Source organism: Rosa chinensis, chromosome 7 (genome assembly GCF_002994745.2).
Source record: "Rosa chinensis cultivar Old Blush chromosome 7, RchiOBHm-V2, whole genome shotgun sequence".
Taxonomy (NCBI): Eukaryota; Viridiplantae; Streptophyta; class Magnoliopsida; order Rosales; family Rosaceae; genus Rosa; species Rosa chinensis.
Genome location: NC_037094.1, coordinates 61,806,682 through 61,829,937, shown reverse-complemented (window position 1 = coordinate 61,829,937; position 23,256 = coordinate 61,806,682). Strand labels below are relative to the sequence as shown.

The 23,256-nt window shown below is 38.0% G+C and overlaps 1 protein-coding gene, 1 long non-coding RNA gene and 1 pseudogene across 2 annotated transcripts; 1 reads left to right on the top strand and 2 right to left on the bottom strand.

Moving 5' to 3' along the window:
• Window positions 1-2,360: 2,360 nt before the first annotated feature.
• LOC112178359 (chaperonin-like RBCX protein 1, chloroplastic) lies at window positions 2,361-3,456 on the bottom strand. The gene is made up of 4 exons (XM_024316515.1): window positions 3,444-3,456; window positions 3,251-3,345; window positions 2,519-2,599; window positions 2,361-2,426 (listed from the first exon to the last, which is right to left on the bottom strand). The coding sequence occupies exons 1-4, from the start codon at window positions 3,454-3,456 to the stop codon at window positions 2,361-2,363; spliced, it is 255 nt and encodes an 84-aa protein (XP_024172283.1).
• A 579-nt stretch (window positions 3,457-4,035) lies between these two features.
• LOC112178358 lies at window positions 4,036-6,054 on the top strand (annotated as a pseudogene).
• Window positions 6,055-16,656: 10,602 nt separating this feature from the next.
• On the bottom strand, window positions 16,657-19,377 carry LOC121050793. Its single transcript, XR_005803905.1, has 3 exons — window positions 19,288-19,377; window positions 17,178-17,300; window positions 16,657-16,991 (listed from the first exon to the last, which is right to left on the bottom strand). It is a non-coding gene; the product is annotated as an uncharacterized LOC121050793 (long non-coding RNA).
• Between the last annotated feature and the right edge of the window lie 3,879 nt (window positions 19,378-23,256).

Genomic DNA, 23,256 nt, shown 5'->3' with positions numbered 1-23,256 from the left:
AGCTGCTGTACTAGGAATATTTTTCTCCAAAATTGTAGCAAGACAAGTCCGTGGTGGATGTGATGGTGACTGAAGTGAAGAGCATGTTTCTGCACCTCTTCCTTGAGTATGCAGAAAATGATCCGGAGGCAGCACAAGCGTCTTTTATGCAACTCAACCAAAGTTTGATGCTGGAAATGCAAGTTTGATTGAAGAGGACAGCTATGCTGCAAGCATGAATGAGTTCATGAAGCTTAGGCAGGAAAATCAAGAATGAAGTTGATAAATACTTGCTGGAGCCATCTGAGGACCCTTCAAATACAAGCTTCCAAAGTGCTGGATTGGTGGAAAGAGAATTGTGCTAGATTTCACATTCTGTCGTAGATTGCAAGGGATGTTATGGCTGTACCTGCATCAATAGTCGCTAGTGAAAGCGCCTTAAGTCTTGGAAAGAGGATTGTAGATCCATTTAGGGCAAGTTTGACCCCGAAAATGGTTGAGCGCTTGTTTGTTCAAGTGACTGGTTAAGGGCTACAAGCAAGCCATTGTTCAAGGAGCCTATAAGGGACGAAATGGAGCAGTATGCGGAGTTGGAAAAGATGGAAGCAGGTAAAATTTTTTGTTTTGTTTCATTTTGTGTGTTTATGATTTTGTTGAAAACTTGAAATTTGGGATATTGTGGATATGATGCAGATTCTAGTGTAACAAATGTTGGTGAGCTACCCGAAGAGACTATATGATGGGTGAAAGGAGCTGCTTGTTGAAGACTTGAATTTGCTGCATTTTTATTTGCTTAAATCAAAGACTTTTATTTGCTGTTGGTGATGGACTTTTATTACTTATTAGGACTGAAACTGATGGTGATGGACTTTTATTAGTATGGTTAATGGTTAATGGACTTTTATTAGTATGGCTGATGGACTTTTATTGGTCTGTAACTAAGTAATGCTACACTTTTAATCTTCACAGTTTGCTGCACTTTTGAGTCTTTGATAGTTTATTAGTTTGATTAGCTTGCGTTTTGGATGTTTGATTTCTGTTTTGAAAGTTCAGGTGTTGAACAAAGCCTTAAAATTGGGCCTTGACAAAAAAAACAGTCCTAGAAAAGCAGGTAAACTGAAATATTAAAGAATTGGGCCTCAAAAATGGGACAAAAACTCTAAATCGGCCCAACACGAAACCGAACCGGACGGACCCGATTTTTCGGCCCATTACTTGATAAATCCGGTTTCGGTTTTAAAAATTCCACAACCGACAATTTCAGGTCGAGATCGGTTTGGGCCTCAAACCGACCCGGCCCAACATATGCCCAGCCCTAAAATTGAGATTGGAATTTTGTACTCATTTCATTTCATAACCCCTTTATATAGGGATTAGGGAGAGAATTACAACGGAAAGATCAATTACAATGATGATATTAAATGCTAATTGGTTCGTAATCCTTGCTGATTGATGGTAATTGCTAATTCCTTGATTCCCACTCCGTCAATCACTTTGACGAAGGCACATAACGTGTTTTTCCTTTAACAAACATCAAAATAAAATAAATTTCTTATTTCAATCAAGGAAAATTGACATGTTGAAAAAGATCTTTTGTTAAAAGAATCATCCTTTTTTTGAACATATTTATTAACAGAATTTAAATATTGACAAAAAGACAAAGTTTACATAAATATTTATTTATAAATAATATCAAAAAATAAATATATATTATTTTATATATATATATATATATATATATTTCAGATAATTCTTATTAGGTGGTTATGGGGATGGGGATCAAAATACCATCTCCCCCCATACCCGATTTCAAAATTCGAATACTGGGAATCCCCATCTCCGTTACCCGATTTCTCCTGAATTTCTCCCCATTAGGGTACCCACCCGATGGGGATTTTTGTCAACCCTATCCTGAATGTCTTTTTACTTGCAGCCATTGAAGGAACCTCAAAATACAACAGAATAGCCGGGTAGCAATGTAATAACGTATGTGTCCATGCTTTTAATTTCGTTGTTTTCTATAGTGGAAATTGATTTATTTTAAATTGATGTACAGTTGTCAACTTGTCATTTTATAATGTAATTTTAAATTTGTTTCTCCTTAAGCTGATCTTCTTCAACCTTAGTTATGGATCATGCAAAAGTCGTAATGTAATATCAAATGATAGTCAAAGATTGTAGCAAATGCCATTTATAATAAGATAAACTTTATAATCAGCAGAGAAACTAGACTTGGCAATTTAATTACGACTTTGCCGTATTTCAACTTAAGATCTCATCTTTTCGTTTGTACCATTCTGGAGCTCAATCCGTTGATGTACATACACGTCACATTAATTTGACATTGTTGAGGATTTGGATTGGTCACTTCTCACTTTCCTTCATTGTCCACATGACTTGTTTCCAACATAATCTCTCATGAATCTTTTGTTGGATTCATCCACCATCTACACAGAAGCTACAGAACCAGTGAATAAGAAACCTTAAAAGTAGTAGCTTTTACTGTGGGAAACAAACAACCAGAAAGTAATTAATTTACCTTGCAAGCCAGTCGCTTTAAGTTGTCCCATTCAAAATCATTTTTACAATATGCAGATCGAACATACACAAAAGTCACACCCTGTCCAATTAGACAACTTCAACAAGCTTGTAGTCAACAAATTATAATAAACCCAATATTCAAATTGACCTTCATAGGACTGACCTCTAAAATGCGCAAAGCTGCCATATGGATGCTGTAGAACAATAGTTTCAATAACCCCATGTATCAATCACAAATCATATTGTCAAAGTCAGATTAAAAACCTTTTAATTTTGAGTTTAGCTTGTTGAGTCTGCCTAAAGTACAGTCCATACTGATCAGCGTGTCATACAGATTTAGTTTACAGTGAAAAAGATTGAAAAGAACAACCAAAAACCAGCATGCATGCCACACTGATCAGTATGACAGAACTTTCTGTAGGGTTGAGAGATTTGAGACATTAACATACCTAGAGCCTGATGCCTGGAAGATTCTCGCATCAAATCGGCACAGAACTTGTCTCCATGCATCATTCAATGAGTTTCTACTCAAAAAACTCCATTAGCTCTTCATATGCCTCTGTCATCATTCAATGAGTTTCTACTCAAAAAACTCCATTAGCTCTTCATATGCCTCTGTGTTGTAACTCTGCTCTGGCAATTTACTGTTAACAAATTTATATATTATCCAAAAACACATAAGTTTTGAAAATTTAAAGCTAGTTTTAGAAGAACAAAGAGGAGCAGGAACCTCAAGTTGTGCAGTGACAATCCTAACAGCAATGTAAGTGAAGAAACTATGGAGATTATTGGCCGCTTTTGCTTCTGGTGACGCTTCTCCAAATCCTGCATATAAACATTAAACAACCTTTATTACAACACACTTAAAACAGTAGCAGATCGTTGTAGAATGTAGAGAGAGTGTTGATTACTGAAGCACCCACCAGGGACATACATCTTTTGGCAGTGTGTGTGAGTTGGGAGAGAGGTTCTGGGTTTGGATGGCCAAGTAGGATGAGCTTTGCTAATTCTGTTGTTGGGTTTTTGTGAGAAGAAAGATGGGAGCTGAGAGAATGGGACAAGTGCTGCAGAGGATTCCATGGATAAGAGATAAAGAGAACTTGGATTTGTGAAAATGAGCAGCTTCTGTTTGAAGACCAAATATTTCTTCCATTCAAAAATATGATCAGGCTCCAGAAGTACAGCTACTGAACTGTCCAAAAAAATATCTGTGCAGCAAGTTGTAGTTCAACTTGAAAGTCTTTAACTCTTTATCAGTTAGAGCCGGACCACATGTCGTGTCTAATCGACCAATAACATGCTTTCACTTGTTATTGGAAAATCGGATGTTAGAGTGGTTCATAGCAGAACGAATCAAAGGCAAAAGATGACGACAAAGATGAAATAGATGCTGTCACCCTGTATTTTTAATAACAACAAAATGAACCTGACTAGCTTCATCAACCAAGTCTAGACTACTATAACATTAAAATCATCCAGCACTCTCTCAAGCACTTCCTCTTCTTCACAAAAACGATGATGCTTGCAGAAGGAAACACACAAATCAAATTGTTAGTCTTCCATGTATTTCTTCTTCTTCTTCTATCATTCACAGCCAAAGCTAAGTTTAAACATGGCTGCCTTGCCTTAGCCTCATACAATGTATGGGATGGTTCAAATCTCACTTACATTAGCTACATCTTTAGCCAACCAACCCCTGAAATTCTCAAGTACAACCCTCAAGTGAAGAACTCCGATAGCCTCCGAACTGGTACTCGAATCAACATACCATTTTCTTGTGACTGCTTGAATAGTGATTTTTTGGGGCATACGTTCACCTACCTCACCCAACATAGTGATACCTATAACAGAGTTGCTCAGATCGCATTTGCTAATCTCAGTACAGAAGAATTGGTGCATAGAGTGAACATTTACGCCCCAACTCAGATACCTGAAAAGGCTCCAATTAATGTAACAGTGAACTGGTCTTGTGGTGATGGAAAGATATCAAAGGATTATGGGCTTTTTATGGCATATCCTCTTCGTCCCGGTGAGGGCTTGTCCTCTGTGGCTGCGGAGAGTGGTGTTCCGGCAAGGTTGCTAGAAATGTACAACAAAGGGTCCCACTTTGGTTCAGGCAATGACTTGGTCTTTGTGCCGGCAAGAGGTTAATAATAGTATTATCTTTTGATTCATATAATATTCCATACAGTACAACTTTAGTATGCAGGCAACAAAAGAATTCCTTGCTGAACTGAAGGTTCTAACACATGTTCATAATTTAAACCTGGTAATTTTCTTTATCTTCCTTGACATTTTATTCAGGGTAATATACAGCCTCAGACTTGAAGCACTCAAATATTTAGAAGCTTCTTTGAGCAAGCATTCTGTTCAGTTCAGTATTTGTCGGAACTAAATTGTTTCAGTATCTTATAGTATGACTGTTCGCAGGTGCGCTTGATCGGTATTGTGTCGAGGACTTCTTATTTCTAGTGTATGAGTACATTGAAAATGGTAACTTACGTCAACATTTGCGCAGCTCTTCTGGTCTAGGCCCATTGCCATGGCAAACCAGGATGCAAATAGCCTTGGATTCAGCAAGAGGACTGGAATATATCCACGAATACACTGTTCCTGTCTACATTCATCATGACATCAAGTCAGCAAACGTCTTAAAAGACAAAAACTTCCGCGCAAAGGTTCTGAAAAAATGCCTCTCTTTTTATTTTTGGCTCTGAGTTTTCCTCGAATATATGGAACTAAATTTTTGTGCAGGTTGCCGATTTCGGGCCAACAAAACAGTCAGAATATGGAAGTGCTTCACTGCAGACACGTCTTGTGGATACATTTGGATACATGCCTCCAGAGTACGTATTCATTTGCTTCTTTAATTTCATTCATTGTTCTTCAAACGAAGTCTCATTGAATTGTCTGTGAACAGGTACGCTCAATATGGTGATGTCTCCCCCAAAATAGATGTTTATGCTTTTGGTGTTGTACTTTCTGAACTCATATCTGCCAAGGAAGCTGTTGTGAGGACAAATGAATATGTTGCTGAATCGAGAGGACTTGTTGCTTTGGTAGTTTTCTCTTCCCTTCCTTTACTTACCAATAGGTACTGTAAAACCCCATAGAGATTCCATAAGGATTCAAAAGTACTGATGAAAAGAATGTACTCAATGTGACGCAGTTTGAAAGTGTACTTACCCAGCCTGATCCAAGAGAAGATCTTGTTAAACTTGTCGACCCCAGACTCAGCAGCAACGATTACTCACCTGACTCAGTCGACAAGGTTAGCTTTCATTATTTCTCGAATGCATATGTATGTTGTGTCTAGCTAGGTAGTTTTCATGTTGATTTCTTAATTATAAATTGTGGTGGGTGCAGATGGCTCAACTGGCCAAAGCTTGCACACAAGAGAATCCACAACTGAGGCCAAGCATGAGATCAATTGTCGTCGCGCTAATGACAATTTCATCATCAACTGAGGAATGGGATGTTGGTTCTTTTTATGAAAATCACACTCATCTAGTCAATCTAATGTCAGGGAGGTAGCAGAGGAAATGAGCCACCACTGAAGAAAACAAAGTGATCCTAACTTTCCTGCTTTGGAAATAACCATATGTAAATAATTAACTAACAATTATAACGTCTTATCCTGTCATAAATTCAAAATTATGTATATGCACATTTTTATTACATGTATACAGAAATTAAATGTCTTTTCTTACCTTCTTCTGAAGCACTGAATGGATTTGTACATAAGTTGATTCTGTATCAAACAAAAAAAATCATATTCCAATTAATTTTGCTCTTAAACTGACAAAACAGAACCTTAGATAATATATATTAGATATGTATAATATTGTTGTGTTTTTGGCTCATTGATACAATCTGAAAATTAGGATGCAGAATTCAAATCCAAGTCTAGAAAGGAAAGAGGTTTGTGCACAGCTTTTCTATAAGTTCTAGGAAAGTTAGTCTTTCAAGTTCTATTAGGATTTGTATTATAGGCTTAGAAAGGCTTAGTCTATTAGGATTAGGAATTCTAATCCCATGTTGTATCAGCAGTCTCTATGTCCTATAAATAGGAGCTGCAGTGGGTTTTCTGGAATTAAGACAGAGAGTGTAGAAAACCAAGAGTCAAGGTGATAGAGAGATAAGAACTAGTCTGAGGGGTTTGAGGGATCTGCAACAAGTGCTTGTAAACACCTAAATTCTTCATAGTGCTAGTGAATCTCTCAAGAGAGATCACGAAGTGGACATAGGCTAAAGTTTTGGCTGAACCACTCTAAAATCTGCTGTGTTGTTTCTGTTTTCAGTTCATATAGGTTCTCCTAACGATATATGCATAAACTTTGGATGAGTTGCAGTAACTGCTTGATGCCCGGTTCACATACAGTGGTATGCTTGACTGCTTGGTCTTGATAGTCACTCGATGTGGAAAAGCATTGAGGATCACACTTGCAGCCGCATTATGAGGGGTTGCAGCTAGATGATATGATCCAGCTCCCTTCACATGGTCATAAATTCCTGAAGCATCCTCAGGGGTATTGCATACTAGCCTGTGAAAGTAAAACGCAACATTTTCTGTGACATTAATCTGAGCTACGCGATGAGCTATTGTGATATTTCCATATGAGTGGGGCGGAACTAGGATCGAAAGTTTGGGGGGGTCCAAAATGCAATTTTTCTTAAACGCAAGTACCAAATATTCAAAATAATCAAAAAAGTTAATTAGCCAAGAAGTAATTAATAGTTTTATACCATAATTTATGTTTGAACAAAAATTTTAGTAAGAAAGAAGCTTAAATATTTTATAAGGGTTTAATAGTTTCCAAAAGAAAACACAAGTTTAATCTAAAGTCATACCAAATATTAATTATTCTGGGTTGTGATTGGTTAATATATTAATTTTGGTGAGATAAGTATGGTATATATTAATATTCTATGAATAAAATATCTAAATAAGGAAGATATTGAAAAAAACTTGCAGGGGTCCGGACCCCCCCCCAGACCCCAACATAGTTCCGCCCCTGATATGACCTGTTTAAATTAACGATATTAATTTATAAGTCTATAAACTATATATATAGTAATATTAGTCCTCAAAGTGGTAACGTACATGAGTCCTTAAAGTGGTAAATTTTCTTAGTTTACCATATGAATCCTGAAAAAAGTAATATTAGTCTTCAAAGTGATAACATGAGTCTTTAAAGAGATAAAAATAGTTGATGTATGAAAACTGTTAACATATCATAGCTTTACCCATATATATACACACACAGAGTATTAATGCTGCCTAACTGCATGGTGTGGATAAAGGAAACAAATCCATTCTTACCTGAAGTAGCTAATGAGGTCATTCGCACACAAATGTTGTCCCCTCGCACGGTTGAAAATGAGAGAGAATATTTTCTTCCTTGTACGAGTCATAATATGCAGAATAAGCATCCAAGATATCACAGGAGCGCACACGCTGCCATCTCCCATCACACACTTTATAAACTGGATAGAAGATACAAAATACGTAAAGATAAGACTGACATTGAACAAAACAATGTTGGAAGTGAAATTCTGTTGTGATTTAATCAATTAAGGACAAAATACTGTTTACTCCCTATACTTATAAGGCATCGACGTTTCAGTCCCTGACGTTTCAATTTCACCTAGATAGTCCCTAAACTCTCTAATTTCACACAAAAGGTCCCTGCCGTCAATTTTCCTTCCAAAATTCCCTTTTTTGCTGACGTGGCACTTTTTCACACTGAAATGACTATTATACCCTCACCTTCTCTTTTTTATTATTTATTTATTTGTTCTCTCTTTTTTTTTTGTTTTTTCTTTTCATCACCTCTTCTTCAGCTCTCTTTCCTCATTCTCTCTCTCGCCCCTCTCCTTCTGCCTCCAAAGAAGAAGCAGCCGCAACCCAAGAGACGGAGCTGCAAACCCCAACCACCTTTAACCCGAAAACTCAAACTCAAAGAAACCAACCATGTAATTCGTCAGCGCAGACTTTCCGGCATTGGGAGCCCCAATAATCCCAACCGTCAACGACTTCTGGTCCTCCTCATTGACCACCTCCTCCTCACCGTCTGATTCCTCCTCATCTCCTCTCTCCAGCGCCGCCTCAAGCAGCGCCTTAGAGAGCAGCCTCCGCTTCCTCTCGTCCTCCTCCTCCTTCAAAAACCTCAACTTTGCTTTGTGGGCCTCATCCCCAGGTACCAATCTGTCGGCTTTGCTTCTGTATTTCTCGTCCCAACTCTGGTTTTGGGGTTTGGAATCCAAAGCAGCGGTGGGTAACTCGTAGAGGGTACTGTCGAAGCTGTTTTCGGCGTCAGATTCTGAGGAGGATGGGGTGTGGGTGGGATCGGATTGTTGGGGTTGGGCGGCATAGAAGCGGCGGCAGAGGAGAAGGAAGGTTGGGGATGGAGTGGTGTTGGTGGGTTTGGACGAGAGGAGCCTCAGGGCGGTGGTGAATTGATTTGGTTTGGGTGCTCCGATTTGAGGAAGAAAGGGCGGTGGTGAATTGATTTAGTTTGGATGCTCCGATTTGAGGAAGGAAAGGAGGTGGAAGGTGAATTGATTTGGTTTGGGTGTGCTCCGATTTGGTTTGGAGCCACCATATGGAGAGGGGTGATTGGGAGGGGTGGTGGTGCTTGCCGGCATGACGGGGATGCTGGATGGATGGATGGTGGGATGGCTAGCATTTGATCGGAGCGGCGGGTATGCCGGCGGTGGTGGGACGGCGAGGTTTTGGCTTGCGAGATGGTTTGCAGCTCCGTCTCTTAAGCTGCGGCTGATTCTTCTTTGGAGGCAGAAGGAGAGGGGCGAGAGAGAGAATGAGGAAAGAGAGCTGAAGAAGAGGTGGTGAAAAGAAAAAACAAAAAAAAAAGAGAGAACAAATAAATAAATAATAAAAAAAGAGAAGGTGAGGATATAATAGTCATTTCAGTGTGAAAAAAGTGCCACATCAGCAAGAAAACGGAATTTTGGACGGAAAATTGACGGCAGGGACCTTTTTTGTGAAATTAGAGAGTTTAGGGACTATCCAGGTGAAATTGAAACGTCAGGGACTGAAACGTCGATACCCTATAAGTATAGGGAGTAAACAGTATTTTTTCCATCAATTAAACAGGTTGAAGATGTTTACCATGCAAAGGTCCACCGCTGAACTTATCATTGAAAGTGGCATCGAATAAACATCGTAGTGTGAAGTAAATAGAATCATCCAAGGATAAATTGTAGTTGTAGTTAGCCTCATCTCTAGCATGACAATAACAAACACTACTACACAAGAACATTCAATGACGTTTGAAAAAGGTCATAAAATGGTTTTCATGACGTTTTTCAAACGTCATGCAGAACGTCGTCTCTATTGGTGCCGTCTTATATGGCATGAATCGATGACAGTTAGAAAACGTCATAGAAAAGTATGTCCATGACAGTTAGACTTACAATGACATTTCGAAAACGTCATAAACTTGAGATGAAATTTTGATCCAGAAAGGGTATTTAATGACATTTTTGAGCAAATGTCATCTAAACATTGTCATTAAATGTCATATTTGTAGTACTGATCGAAACCATTATTATTATGACTATTCTACTTAAGTAGATAAAAAAAGAAACAATAATGCTTATGTGTTTGGGATTAGAAGCACATACGAAAAGCCCATGATTTTCCTAGCCATCTCTTTAGCATGGCCACTACCGGTTCCTAGCCTAGTGATACGAATGGAAGGTCTGTTGTTTTCACAACTTCCTCCCCATTTACATAAACACTAAAAATTCGAGATACCTGCAATGACAAAAATTAATACAAAATAGCAAACAAAACCTTCTAAGCAAACTCAAGTGAAATATTTTTATTACTACCTTTGCTTCAAATCCACATAAGATGGTTCCAAATTTTATGTTCTAGCCACGAAAACTAGTCACATATTCCTCCGCTGTTTTGAACACATTTGAAACTGATTAATCCTGTTGGGAAGTATAAGAATCATAAAATGGTTTTCATGACGTTTTTCAAACGTCATGCAGAACGTCGTCTCTACTAGTGCCGTCTTATGTGGCATGAATCGATGACAGTTAGAAAATGTCATAGAAAAGTATGTCCATGACAGTTAGACTTACAATGACATTTCGAAAACGTCATAAACTTGAGACGAAATTTTGATCCATGACGTTTTCTGATGAAAATGTCATAGAAAGGGTATTTAATGACGTTTTTGAGCAAATGTCATCTAAACATTGTCATTAAATGTCATATTTGTAGTACTGAAACCATTATTATTATGACTATTCTACTTAAGTAGATAAAAAAAGAAACAATAATGCTTATGTGTTTGGGATTAGAAGCACATACGAAGAGCCCATGATTTTCCTAGTCATCTCTTTAGCATGGCCATTACCGGTTCCTAGTGATACGAATGGAAGGTCTGTTGTTTTCACAACTTGCTCCCCATTTACATAAAACACTAAAAATTCGAGATACCTGCAATGACAAAAATTAATACAAAATAGCAAACAAAACCTTCTAAGCAAACTCCAAGTGAAATATTTTTATTACTACCTTTGCTTCAAATCCACATAAGATGGTTCCAAATTTTATGTTCTAGCCACGAAAACTAGTCACATATTCCTCCGCTGTTTTGAACACATTTGAAACTGATTAATCTTGTTGGGAAGTATAAGAATTATTTTTTTTTCTTTCAAATTAATAGAAGTTACCAAGCAATATTTTAGGTTCTTTACCATGCGCGAGAATTTTTGTAGCATATGCTTTTGCATCTCCAAACTATCCTCACGATTGCCTAGCATTATGGCCATTATGTGGCTAGATATAGCATACGACTTCCGCATGTAGTCATAAACTGCATAAATAAGAAGATTTAATTGTAAACTCATGGTAAGTGACAAATATGAAGTATCTGAACATAAAAGAATATGACGCAGTCGGAAGTAACCTGGGTTTACAAGCAATAAACCCTAAAAAGATAAATCTGGAGTACACCAGAGAATTTGAGAAAAATCTCTCATTTTATTAAATTTGATATGATAAATTGATCTAGTACAAAGTATAATGGTGCTTATATAGACATCCAAAACCCTAAATCATAGTCTAACATGAAATCCTAAAGAATCCAAATTAAAAGGAAACTAAAAACCTAAAATAAAAGAATTCTAAAACAAATGTAAGACTAGCCTAAATATATTAAATCCCGAATCGGATGATTAAAACGACATATTTAGGCCAAAATCCGTTAGGGCTCACTAAAGTCAGTCTTGAAGATCTTGTCGTTCCTATTCTGAAAATGTATCATGGGTCTCAAACGGACATTCTGGCCAAAAGTTAATCCCAATCTGCTTCGCAATTAAGACCTGACTTTTTGCATGAGTAACCTGAAAAGTCCAAAACCAAATTTTCTTGGATATTGCAGCGGCTAGTAACCTCATTATGCATGAATTACCTATTTCCAATCACTCTTCTTGATTCCACGCTGTTTCTTTATTATTCTAGTTTTCCAGCTAAACCAGGCCCATTCTCGTCCTACATCATTCTCCTCCACTATGAAAGAACTCGCCCTCGAGTTCCTCTTGAATAAAGAACAAGAATAGGTAGATAAAAGACCTGAGAAAAAATTTGACAATTGAACCTGTAGATTATTGGTCTGATCCTCTGCAAATTTTGATGGCACAATCATGAACCCAACGCCAAAGATGAGTCTGTCATATGCGTTTTGGCTCTCATACACAACCTTAGTAGATCCGTCTTGGCTCTCAAGGTTGCATTCTTGAATGATATCTGGTTCTGAGTGATTTATTTCAGGCTCCAAGACTTCTTCATTATTAATAACCATGTCTACATGAACAATTTTATCTTTAACCTCTTCTTGGTCATGACGGATGATTTCTTGTGGAGCATTTTCCATTAATTAGAAATTCTTCTGACTTTTCATTGTTATTTGATTTTTCATTGTCGTAGTATGATATATTGACTGTGCAATTGATGTATACGGCTAATTTTTTTTTTTTGAAAGGTGTATACAGCTAATTTGGAATCTAAGTTTTGATTTCGATTTCAAATTTTGAAATTCTTAAATTGAGTACATGGAATTCGGGATCTAGCCCTTTGAATTGTTTATTTTAGATTACTCTGCCAAAAAAGGGTGTATGATGATTATCGTCTGGATTAAATTTTAGTGAGAGAATGTATGCGTTTTTACTAGCTAGAATTTCGTTTCGTTGACTAGTTAGAATTTCATTATGCTTGTTTTTTGGATGGGGAGGTTTTGGTTTTTGGTCCCCCTCCTTTGTATTCTTTTTTCCTTTAATCTCATGGAGTGATGGAGAGGATTCCTCCTCTTCTATCTCTCTCTTTACCAAAAAAAAAAATGTATGCGTTTTTACTATCTTCTGGGTTTTGAAAATTCTCACCTTGTGGATAACTTTGAAGAGAGTAAGAAGAAAACAAACAAATCAAAGTAGCTGTATGTGTGTGGGTGTGCATGTTTCCTTTCAGTATATGGATTGTCTTAATTTTTTCTAGTTTTCATTAGCATTTAACTTTTCTTTAGATTAAAGGTTCCTTGTCTTATACGGAATAGATTCCTAGTTCTATTCTCAATAGGATTTTCATGTTCAGGGGTTAATGCCTATATAAGGCACCCCAATACAGAATACCTAATTCAACAAAGAAAAAGTAAGAACTAGAGAGCAGAGACTTCTTTTTTTTTTTCTACTGCATAGCCTCTGCTTAGCTTGTGCTGCATTCTAGCTTTTTGTGTCATCCAAAGTTACCTGAAACGCAGAACGTTGCGGTGCTTGGGCCGGCCCATTTATTATAGTGCCGGGCTCGTGCCGGCCCATTTACTTAAACATTAAGCCCGGCCCGGCCCATGGCCTAAGTCCATATCATGCCGGGTCGTGCTCGTGCCGGGTCAATAACGGGCCGTGCTCGTGCCTACCCACTATAAAGCACGATTTTAAAATATTAATTTGAACAAATAAAAATTAATTTTATTTAACTATTTAAAAAATTAAAATAAATTAAGTTCTACAACGTTTTTCCTAATCTTAGCTTTTTAAGATTAGATTTCTAATAATTTTTTATATTCCACTATAAGAAAGAAAGAAGAAAAAAAACTCAAAATATTTTGTTTTTAGTATATTATTGTGAGATTAATCTTTATTAATATAATGAAGATTTAGTATCTATTATTCTTTCCTTCATTCTATAGTTGTATTATTATGAGATTAGTCTTTATTAATAAACATATATTTAATATTTAGAAAAAATACTTATGTCAAAACAAGGATATAATGTTTTGTTTCATTATTTTGACAATATAAAATAAAACATTGGTGGAATTGCCATGAGATTTTAAATAAAAAGGTCTCATATTCAAATCTCATCATTGTATTTTTTTAATATTTTTAAAAACAAAATGAAATTTTATGTTTGTAATGGGCCGGCCCACAATATGTCTTGCTCGGGCCATGCCGGGCCCATTACAGGCTCAGGCCGGGCCGGGCCAATGAGCCAATATTCTTAGGCCCAGCCCGACCAGTTATTCTAACGTGCTCGAGTCGTGCCGGGCCGCTTTTAAGCGTGCCGGGCCCGTGCCATGCTCGTGCTTAGTGGCCCGTTTGCCACCTCTAGTTGCGGTACGGGTACGCGATACGTCAGTCTTTATGGTACGCGGTACGCTAGGATATATTAGTTAATCTTAATCTTAATAGCAAATTGTTTTTACGTAACTATCCCTTATACAAATACTATGAAAACCTCATTAATTAGAATGGGTAAAGAGGTAAAATTATAAATAACAGAAAATATTCATTATCCTTTCTTGTTTGGTAAAAGGATAGTTATTATTTTTTATTTCAGAAGTAATATATAAGAATAAAAATCTCTTCCGGAAAAGGAAGAGCTAGGATAAATCATTCTCTATAAAAATAAAAATAAATAAAAAATAAAAAGATAAACCTAAAAAAAGAATAAAAGGATAATCAAGTCGGATTTTGCCCTACATTACTTTTTCCTTCCTAGCCGCCCCATTTCAATCGTGCATTCTAGAGTTATGATACCAAGTCCGTCGTAGGAAATAGGAATTCAAAGGCTTGTCTACTGTAGTGATCGATTTATTTCAAAGGGAGGGCTCCACAGAGCCATTGAGTCACAGAAGATGGAGGAAACATCATATTCAAGAACACCAGACGGGTAAACATTAAGTTAGATGGAGGACTGATAAGGGATCGCTCAACCTAGCGATCTGGGTCGCGGACGCACCGCGATTGGGTACGTCGTTTCCGGAACGCGGTTCGCCGGGGATATCAGCGTTTCCGGTGACTTTGGAGTCATCTGCATCAAGCTCTTGCATCTGTAGGTGTTATTTAAGATTTAGTTTTGCTCTTACTTCTTATGGTCTAAGCTCTTCCATTTGCATAGTCAGAATACTGATTTTGGTTTTTGTTATCATCATTACATTGTATTCAGCAATGGAGTTCCCGGAGGAGGATTTCTTGGTTATAGAGTGTCTTCATCCTGAGGATGACAAACTGCCAGAAAAGCCAGAAGACTACTATGAAATCATCAATGAGGAAGCACAGCCTGAAATCATCAAAGAGGAACCACACCCTGCTGCACACTCTTTGATTCATATTGCTGACAAAAATTCACAAGTTGCTGGAGACTATTCGACTCAAATCATCCAAGAAAAACCACAGGTTGTTGGAGACTTTTCGACTGAAAATGCCAAAAAGATGCTTTCTTATTGCATGATATGCGATGAGAATACTGATCATGACACTTTCAATTGCCCCGACAAAGAAACGGGATTTGTGTGGTTCGATGGAGTTTATATGCCCAACGTTTGTGATCTTTGTAATAAGACAGGTCACGTGGGTCAATTACGCCCTGTTGACAATGACTGATCTTGATTATGATCCTCCGGGACCGTAGATGTGGTAATATGGGTCGCTCATCAGAGGATTCTCAAAGCTGTTTTTGCAGCCAGCACCCATGGACTGTTTCTGGTTTTATATGTACGTTGTATTAGACTTTGCCAGTTTGATTATGCATGGTTTCCTTTTATTGTAATTAAAATTGTGTTTTGTGTTCTATTTTACTTATTCTTAGCTAGCTAGGGCTTCGCAATCTCAAACCTGACCCTGCAACTTTTTGATCAAATAGAAAAGTTGCATTAAGATTAAGAGGCAACAGCTCATGAAGGGTATAGGGTCTATACTGGACAAGCTCCTGAAAGAGCTACAAAAGTAAACCTAACACTGGAAAACATGAAACAACACACAGGGGCCCAAACAGTACGTAGCCTGACCAGCCCACACACGCCAATCCGTCACGTAAACCAAATGCCGCCGAGACTCGCCGTAAACAACAGCCTCCACTATGATGATTCCGAAATCGAAATCGAAGCTCCAAAGATCTCTGGCTAGCAGATCTAAACCTCCATCTCAGTACCTGCACCAACGTAAATCGGGTGTCCCAGTGAAACGCCGAACTGGGGATCTCCCAGGAAGATGCCGAACCGAGGAGAGGACTCCTCGTCGTCCAGGTTCCCTTCCGGGGACTCCACGGAGGAGATCCGGATCGAGCTAGCAGCCTAGTGTTCTTCCTAGTCCCAAAGGGGGGAAAACTGCTAATTGAGAGGGAATAGGAGGAGATTTGCAGCCATTTTCCAAGAGAGACGATGCCAACAAGAAACCAGGTAAGGGGGGAAACAAAAACAAAGGTGAGGGAGATATAGAGATGGTTATGGATGAAGAGCAGCAAGGAATTTGGCCTCACGGTTCAGAAAAAACGAATTGAAGAGGATGGAAAGAAAGAGAAGAACCGTAGACAAACAAGCAAGGAAAACAAGGAAACCGGGACAAAGCCCGAACGACGAGGCCGCCCCCAACCCTCAAGCCTTCGATCTGGATCCGGAGGGATCAAGATCTGGGCAAGAGTGGAGGGGGAGGGGAAACTGGTTTCAGATCTGTTCTCTCTCTAACTTTTAGAGAGAGACGCTCTCACTTGAAAGAAAACGACACCTGACCCTGCAACTTACACAAGTGAATGGACCTAGAAAGAACAAAATTCATAATTTGAGCCGGCAAGTATTGCTTTTAATTAATTATCAGAATCCTATTTCTTATAGTCACCATATAGACTAGTACAACAATATTGAGCTTTACTTTCTTGTCATAATGATGAGAAACCATTAAAGACTTGCAAGAATACCGATCACATTCTACTGATCTTGAGTAGATTACCATGAATTACATGTACAGTTCTGTTTTGCAAAAAATGAAAATAAAGCACTTCTGGTCTAATCAAAATGCAGAAAATGAGACTAGCAATTAGTTGACTGGGGCAGAGCATCCATGTGAGAGTCTCATTGATTTCTGCACAAATTCGTCCAAATGAAATGACATGGATTTTCCTCTTGAAGGAAGCACTTACATGGAAGTTCAGATGGCCAGACCTGTATATAGCGCCAAATCAATATTGAAGGGATTAACAGATAACAACTTCTGTATATAGCGCCAGTAGATACATGTTGATTTAGTCCTGTTCTTTTTTGGTCATGGGAAAAAGAACCTGTTAGTGTTTTGAAGTTGAAACATACAAAAACAAATAAGCATTTCTCTTCCATATAATTATATAGTACCTTTTCATGGAAGCATAATCCTCATTCTTCTGCTCTTCTTATTTTTCTTTCTTTTTCTTCTGTTTTTCTTTTCTTATTTTGTTACGCTATTTTAAGAGACCTGGAGACTTGATTTGGCTGTATCTGCATGACATGTCATAAACTTACATCAAAAACTTTAATTTTTGAAGCAAGCAATCAAGGAGTATGTAATTTCTAAAAATCTCAGCATAAATTGAGTGAATCTAGTTTAGATCACTATAATATACAAGATGATCTGATTGAAAACGCTTATTCCCCTTAATTTACAAAGTCAAAAAGCACTTGCATGAAAAATAATTCTTCATATGATGGACTTGGTTTCTTCCTGATCGGATTCCACTTGAACTAGCAACAAATGAAGCAAACAACTGGAACTAGTTTGGTGCCTGTGAAACCACTATTCACCGCAGAAAACAGTGCAACTGTTTAGTCAACGATCATATACAAGTCTTATTGATGTATTTATATTCACTAAAACCAAATGAATCATTATCGATTCAATGGAAGTAAATTCAATGACAGACTCGTTCAGGATTATCTGAATGCAGATTCAAGAAGCCATTGCAGTACAGGAATGCAAACATCTGTTTACATCGAGCAATAGCACAGCACTTGTTATTTTTCTAAAAAGTCGCTGGAAAAAAGGGTGAGCCAGCCACCCAACACAAAGGAAAAGAAAAAGAAATAATAATTAAAGGCCAAGGTTGCAGTGACACCAAAGTTTTTTTTTTTGGTCTGAAAATTGCAATCATTAAACCCCAAGCCAACAAACTGGACTTGGGCATAAGTCATGAGCCATAGAGAAACAAAGAGCTGACCATCAAGCCAAGCTCCCAGATACAGCCAAGGAAAACCAACAATCAAAGTAGAACTATGATACTAGACGAGAAAAAAGGAACTGACACCAACTTACATGTTGTCTTTTCTTTCTTTTTCTCTTTTTTTGATAAAACACCAAGCACATGTTTAACCACTTGAATAAACTTCGCGACACCTTCCAATTGAATTTGGTTATCTCTTAGAAAGCTATGAATTTGATTATTTCAAATTTGATATTGAAGGTAGTCGAGAATTATCTCTTTAATTAATTGGTTAGTGCTGTTCCTACTGACCCAGCACCTGGTTTGTCCTTTCCTATCCATCCCACATTCACAGCTTAGATATTGTTAGCTACCTTATGTGTTAACCAGAAGAACTAATATTTGTTTGATATTGTCGATTTCTTGTGTGGAAACATAGTGAGCAAACCATGTGATGATCGGAATTGATAAACAGACACATCAAGCCTACCAGTATGCCATGATTACTCAGTAGAACAGATTCCAACTGTGTTTACAGATATAATTAAGAACCGACCGATCGACCTCATAAAACTCAAATGCTTGAAACGCAGACACAGAGAGATGTTTATCAACAGTTGGATATTGTTTTCCCAGTTGTAACAGAAAATAAATTCCTTCAATTCAAGGAGCAGGAGAAGGGGATTGTTGTACCCTTGCTTTTTCTTCAGTTGTATGTAAAGGACATTGCTCTAAGAACTTGCAACTCAAAGCTTTAACGGAGGTATATCATATTCCTCAAGTTCGTTTTCTAAGCTTGCAAAACAAGTCCCCAAATAACTAAACATAATGGGAAGCTATATTAAAATTCACACGCTTCTCTCTCTAGAGGTATTAGAAACAACTTGGTCTCTAATACTCTGAAGCAACTAGCTCCACACCCTAAGAAGCTGAACTAAATAAAGGCGTACTGCTTGAGAATATGGTTAGTATTATAACTCCATCAGAAAAAAGGCAGAAAACCTAGCTTCAAGATATTTATTTCCCTGAGTTCTTGTTTCTTTCTTGAATTGCATAAACTGCTGTCATATCTAAATTTTATGAGGTGTTACTGTTTGCAGATTAACTGCAATGTTGCCATTTAAATTTTGACAGACATCACTTGTCGAAGTGAGGATGACATGATCATATAAAAAACATCCATATATTGCAAAATCAAGGTAGCATACAGTTTTCAGACAGAGAAAATACTGGTGAAATGTAAATTAACCAATATTTAAAACTACGAGTAAAAGAGGAAGGAGTCTGACCTGACAAAGCTGATTGTTTCTCTCATGAGAAAGCAGCAACAGGATTACAACAGCATTTTAACTCCTGAATAGTTTAGTGTTGGGTTGAGGATACCACAATTGTTTAGTGTTGGGTTGAAGATACCACAATGCTAGTTTCCCAGTTACCAGTCTTTATTTGTCAATAATAATGGCTCCGACACTGTTTCCTTGAAGAGATCTAAGTACTAAATACTTCTTATTTCTGTTGTCAACATTTGTCTTAATCTCCAAAAGGGCACACCTGATGGTCGAACCCCTACTCTATCATCCCTACCAGTAAGACACAATCCATTTATAAGGACTGGAAATGTGTGCATGCTAGGGGAAATAACTAGCATGTACTTCCACACTTTTAAGGCGTCTTCAGTTCATCTTTCTCTCTCAAAACATACTTGTGATCTACTTGGATGCAAGTACATATACAATGATCATCTTACGGAAGACACCAAATGGCTCATCAGTTTCTCCACAGTCAATCAAGCTATTCAAGATCCTGCACTCACACTTGAACTTGCTAACTACAAAAAAACAAAAAACAAAAAACACTATCAATCAAGGCATTGTAGAAGACGATGTCAGACTTGACGCCATTCCTTTCCATGTCCAAGAATGCATCAATAGCAGATTCACTCCTTGATTTGCATCACATTTGTATCCACCAAAATCTATGCAAACATGTACGCAGACAACCAGGGGCATCCCTGCCCGGAACAACCTCAATCCCTTCGCCCTCCCTGTCTCGCGAAATGCACCAATCAGGATTACAAGTTTACAACCAGCATCAACCATTTCTGTAAAGACCTCCCTTTCCCGAGGTAAATTCAGATCCTTTCCCCATCGGTTAGCGAATATCCTATGTAAGCCTTTATTCTATCAAAATCTCATGTGCCTGCCTCACATTCTTGAACTTACAAAGCACTGAGCAGATCATTCATCAACACTGTTCAATTCGAACAAAACCATACTTTTTATTAACCACCAATGTCAGGTCAAGCCTTCATGATCATGCAGATTATTTTGGTTCTCTAAGAAAGTTGCCACATTGGTTTTCACTAACACTGTACTTCCCAGACATCATGATCCATCCAAAACCCAATTTTCCCCCACCGCGGAAGAATTATTTTTCTGAACCCAATCTAGAATCAAGTCAACTGGAGTATACAAAAATAAAATGAGTGACATCGGAATGCTGCATCACTAAATTGCATGGTTTTTGACTTTATGTACACAGTCACAAACCATGAATGGACGATGGACCAACGAATAAAATTTACTAGCATGGAAAACTCACACAGAAAATGATTGGAGTATGGGGTTTGGACTTGGGATTTCGACTTTGGGTTATTTAGGATTAAGATTCACAGAAGTGCATGTTTCTCTTACATTTTTCTCGAAGATGATCGTGACCCATCTAATATCTTCGAAAAGAAATAAAAGAAAATATAGAGAGTGGTGAAGCAAACTTACTATGACAATTTTTTTACTTTCACCGGTCGTCGTCCTCACGGTGGCGGAGCAGGAACTACTGAGAGTTCCTGAACAAAAACCCAAAAACTAATTGTAATTTTTAATAAGGTATTGTCCTTTATTGTATTTTACATTTAGACATTTTAATATTTTAATAAATCAGAAACTTATAAGATGAATAAAGTAGTTAGTAAGGTAGCAATAGCCTAAACCCGCACTCATAGTGAAGACACACTACTAAAAATGAATTTATTGGGTTTCGTTAAGTAGGTGTGGGCTTGTTTATACTTCCCAACTCAATCCCATGTGCGAAGAGAAGCTTTACTTTACCCTAATTCTAAGAAATTTTTTTCCATTCATCTCATTAAGTTTTATTAATTCCATACCCATGAAGACTCTAATAAGATCTTCCTTAATGCTCAATTTTTTTTTTTGAGACTATTTTATCCTCACCCATTTGTTACAGAGAGAGAGAGAGAGAGAGAGAGAGAGAGAGAGAGAGAGAGAGAGAGAGAGAGAGAATGGAAGAGAGAGAAGCCATATGAGACTTTGCCGAAGTCCCGCCATCGGTTGCCGGATTCCCGTCACCAGTCGTCGAAATCCTGCCAACAATCGCCGGATTCCGATCATAAGACTCAAGATTCCAGCCATCGGTCACAGGAATTCAGCCACCAGCCGCCACCTATAGGACTTCTCTGAAAACCTCGCTAGAGATTCCTAAAGAGGTCGTTAGAGATCTCATAGGTAGCTGGAAAGGTTTATTGCCTCTAAATAGACATCTATTGCCCCCTAATAGACCTTTATTGGGGAACAGTAGAGATTTATGAAACCTCGCCACAAATCTCCAAAGAGGTTGTCAAAGACCTCATATGGGCCAGAGAGGTTTATTGCCCCCCTGAATAAACTTGTATTGCCCCTGAATAAACTTGTATTGCCCCTCAATAAAGCTTTCGGTCGCCGGAATGGGAACTAATCTCCGTAAAATTAGACAAATAAAACTTTGATTAAGAAAAAAACGAGGAGATTACATCAATCCAAAACATTTATTGCCCCCCAATAGACATTTAACAGACCTTTATTGTCCCCCCAATAGCCTTCTGTTGCCCCATGATAAAACTTTTTTTTTTCCTTAGGTTTTTCTTTCTTTTGGTCCTTTTGCCCCTATTATACAAAAACAAAACAAAAAAACCAACAAACTTTTAAATCAACTCAACAACTCCACATAAGAGAGAGAGAGAGAGAGAGAGAGAGAGAGAGAGAAGACGAGGCCTGATCTTCGGCCTCAACAGAGACGTCTCGATCTTCCTCCCCATCTCGCCGCTCGGCGTTGCCGTGTCCAGCCCCTCACTATCGATGAACTTGAGAACGAACACGAAGTTCCTCCTAAACGACGTCGCTCAAGCTCCGGACACCACCACGCGCCGGATGTGCCTGAGAAACTCGCAGACGTTCTGGGCGGAGCTGAGATGGCGCATGATGTATGGCGACAATAAAGAGAGAGACTGTGCAGGATGGAGGAAACTTCTTCCATTTCCAATTGGTGTAGATCATTTTTCAATTAGGCTAAGGGTAAAGTTGTCTTTTTATGTTAAGTTGGGTAAGTGGGAATAAAAATATGTTGCTGGGGCAAGTGGGATAATTTTAGCTCATTTTGGTGCTTTTGGTCAAGAACCCTTAGTTTTTCTGATACTCCTATAGAATACATACTTAAACTTCATTTTTTTTAAAATAAATAAAGGATTAGACGATATTAGCTCCCCTGCAACAGCCAATTTGAGGTGTCAAGCACCCTCCCACATCCCCGAAGGAAGGGGGCCATCACAACAGGGAGCCCACCGCCCATCCCTCCATTTAATTTTGTAAAAAAATAAAGGATAAAAGAATACAAATAGGAAAGGGGGACCAAACCAAAACCTTTCCCAAAAAGAGCAAAAACATAAAAATAAAAAAGAAAACTCCTCCAACCGAGAGAGTAAAAAGAAATCATACTGTGTGCAGCAATTGTGTGCTTAACCTTCATTCTTAATCTTTTCATTCATCGTTAAATCCGGTGAGACTGATTGACTAAGTTTATGAGATTGACTTATGGAGACGAAGAGGAAGCCAAAAACAACTGACAAAGACTCGGAGGAAGCCAAATAGACAAAGAATTTGAGTTAAACCGTACATCGAAAAATGGTATTTTGGGTACTGCAAATGGGTAAACAAAGTGAACATGTGTTGACACCCAAAATTCCACAAGTCAATTTTATGAGCGACATATGAAGAGACAAGTCATTAACACCACAATCTCGTTGGACCTTCAAACAAGCCTATTGCAGTCCAAAAGAAACACTCTAGTTGACTATAAATAATGCAGGCCCAAATGCTCAAGCAATTAACATGCATCTTCAAGAATTCGTCACGCCAAATTACCATGCAATACAGGTAGGCCCAAGCTACGTTTATACACTTGGGGCTTATACAAAGGGATGTGGTGTG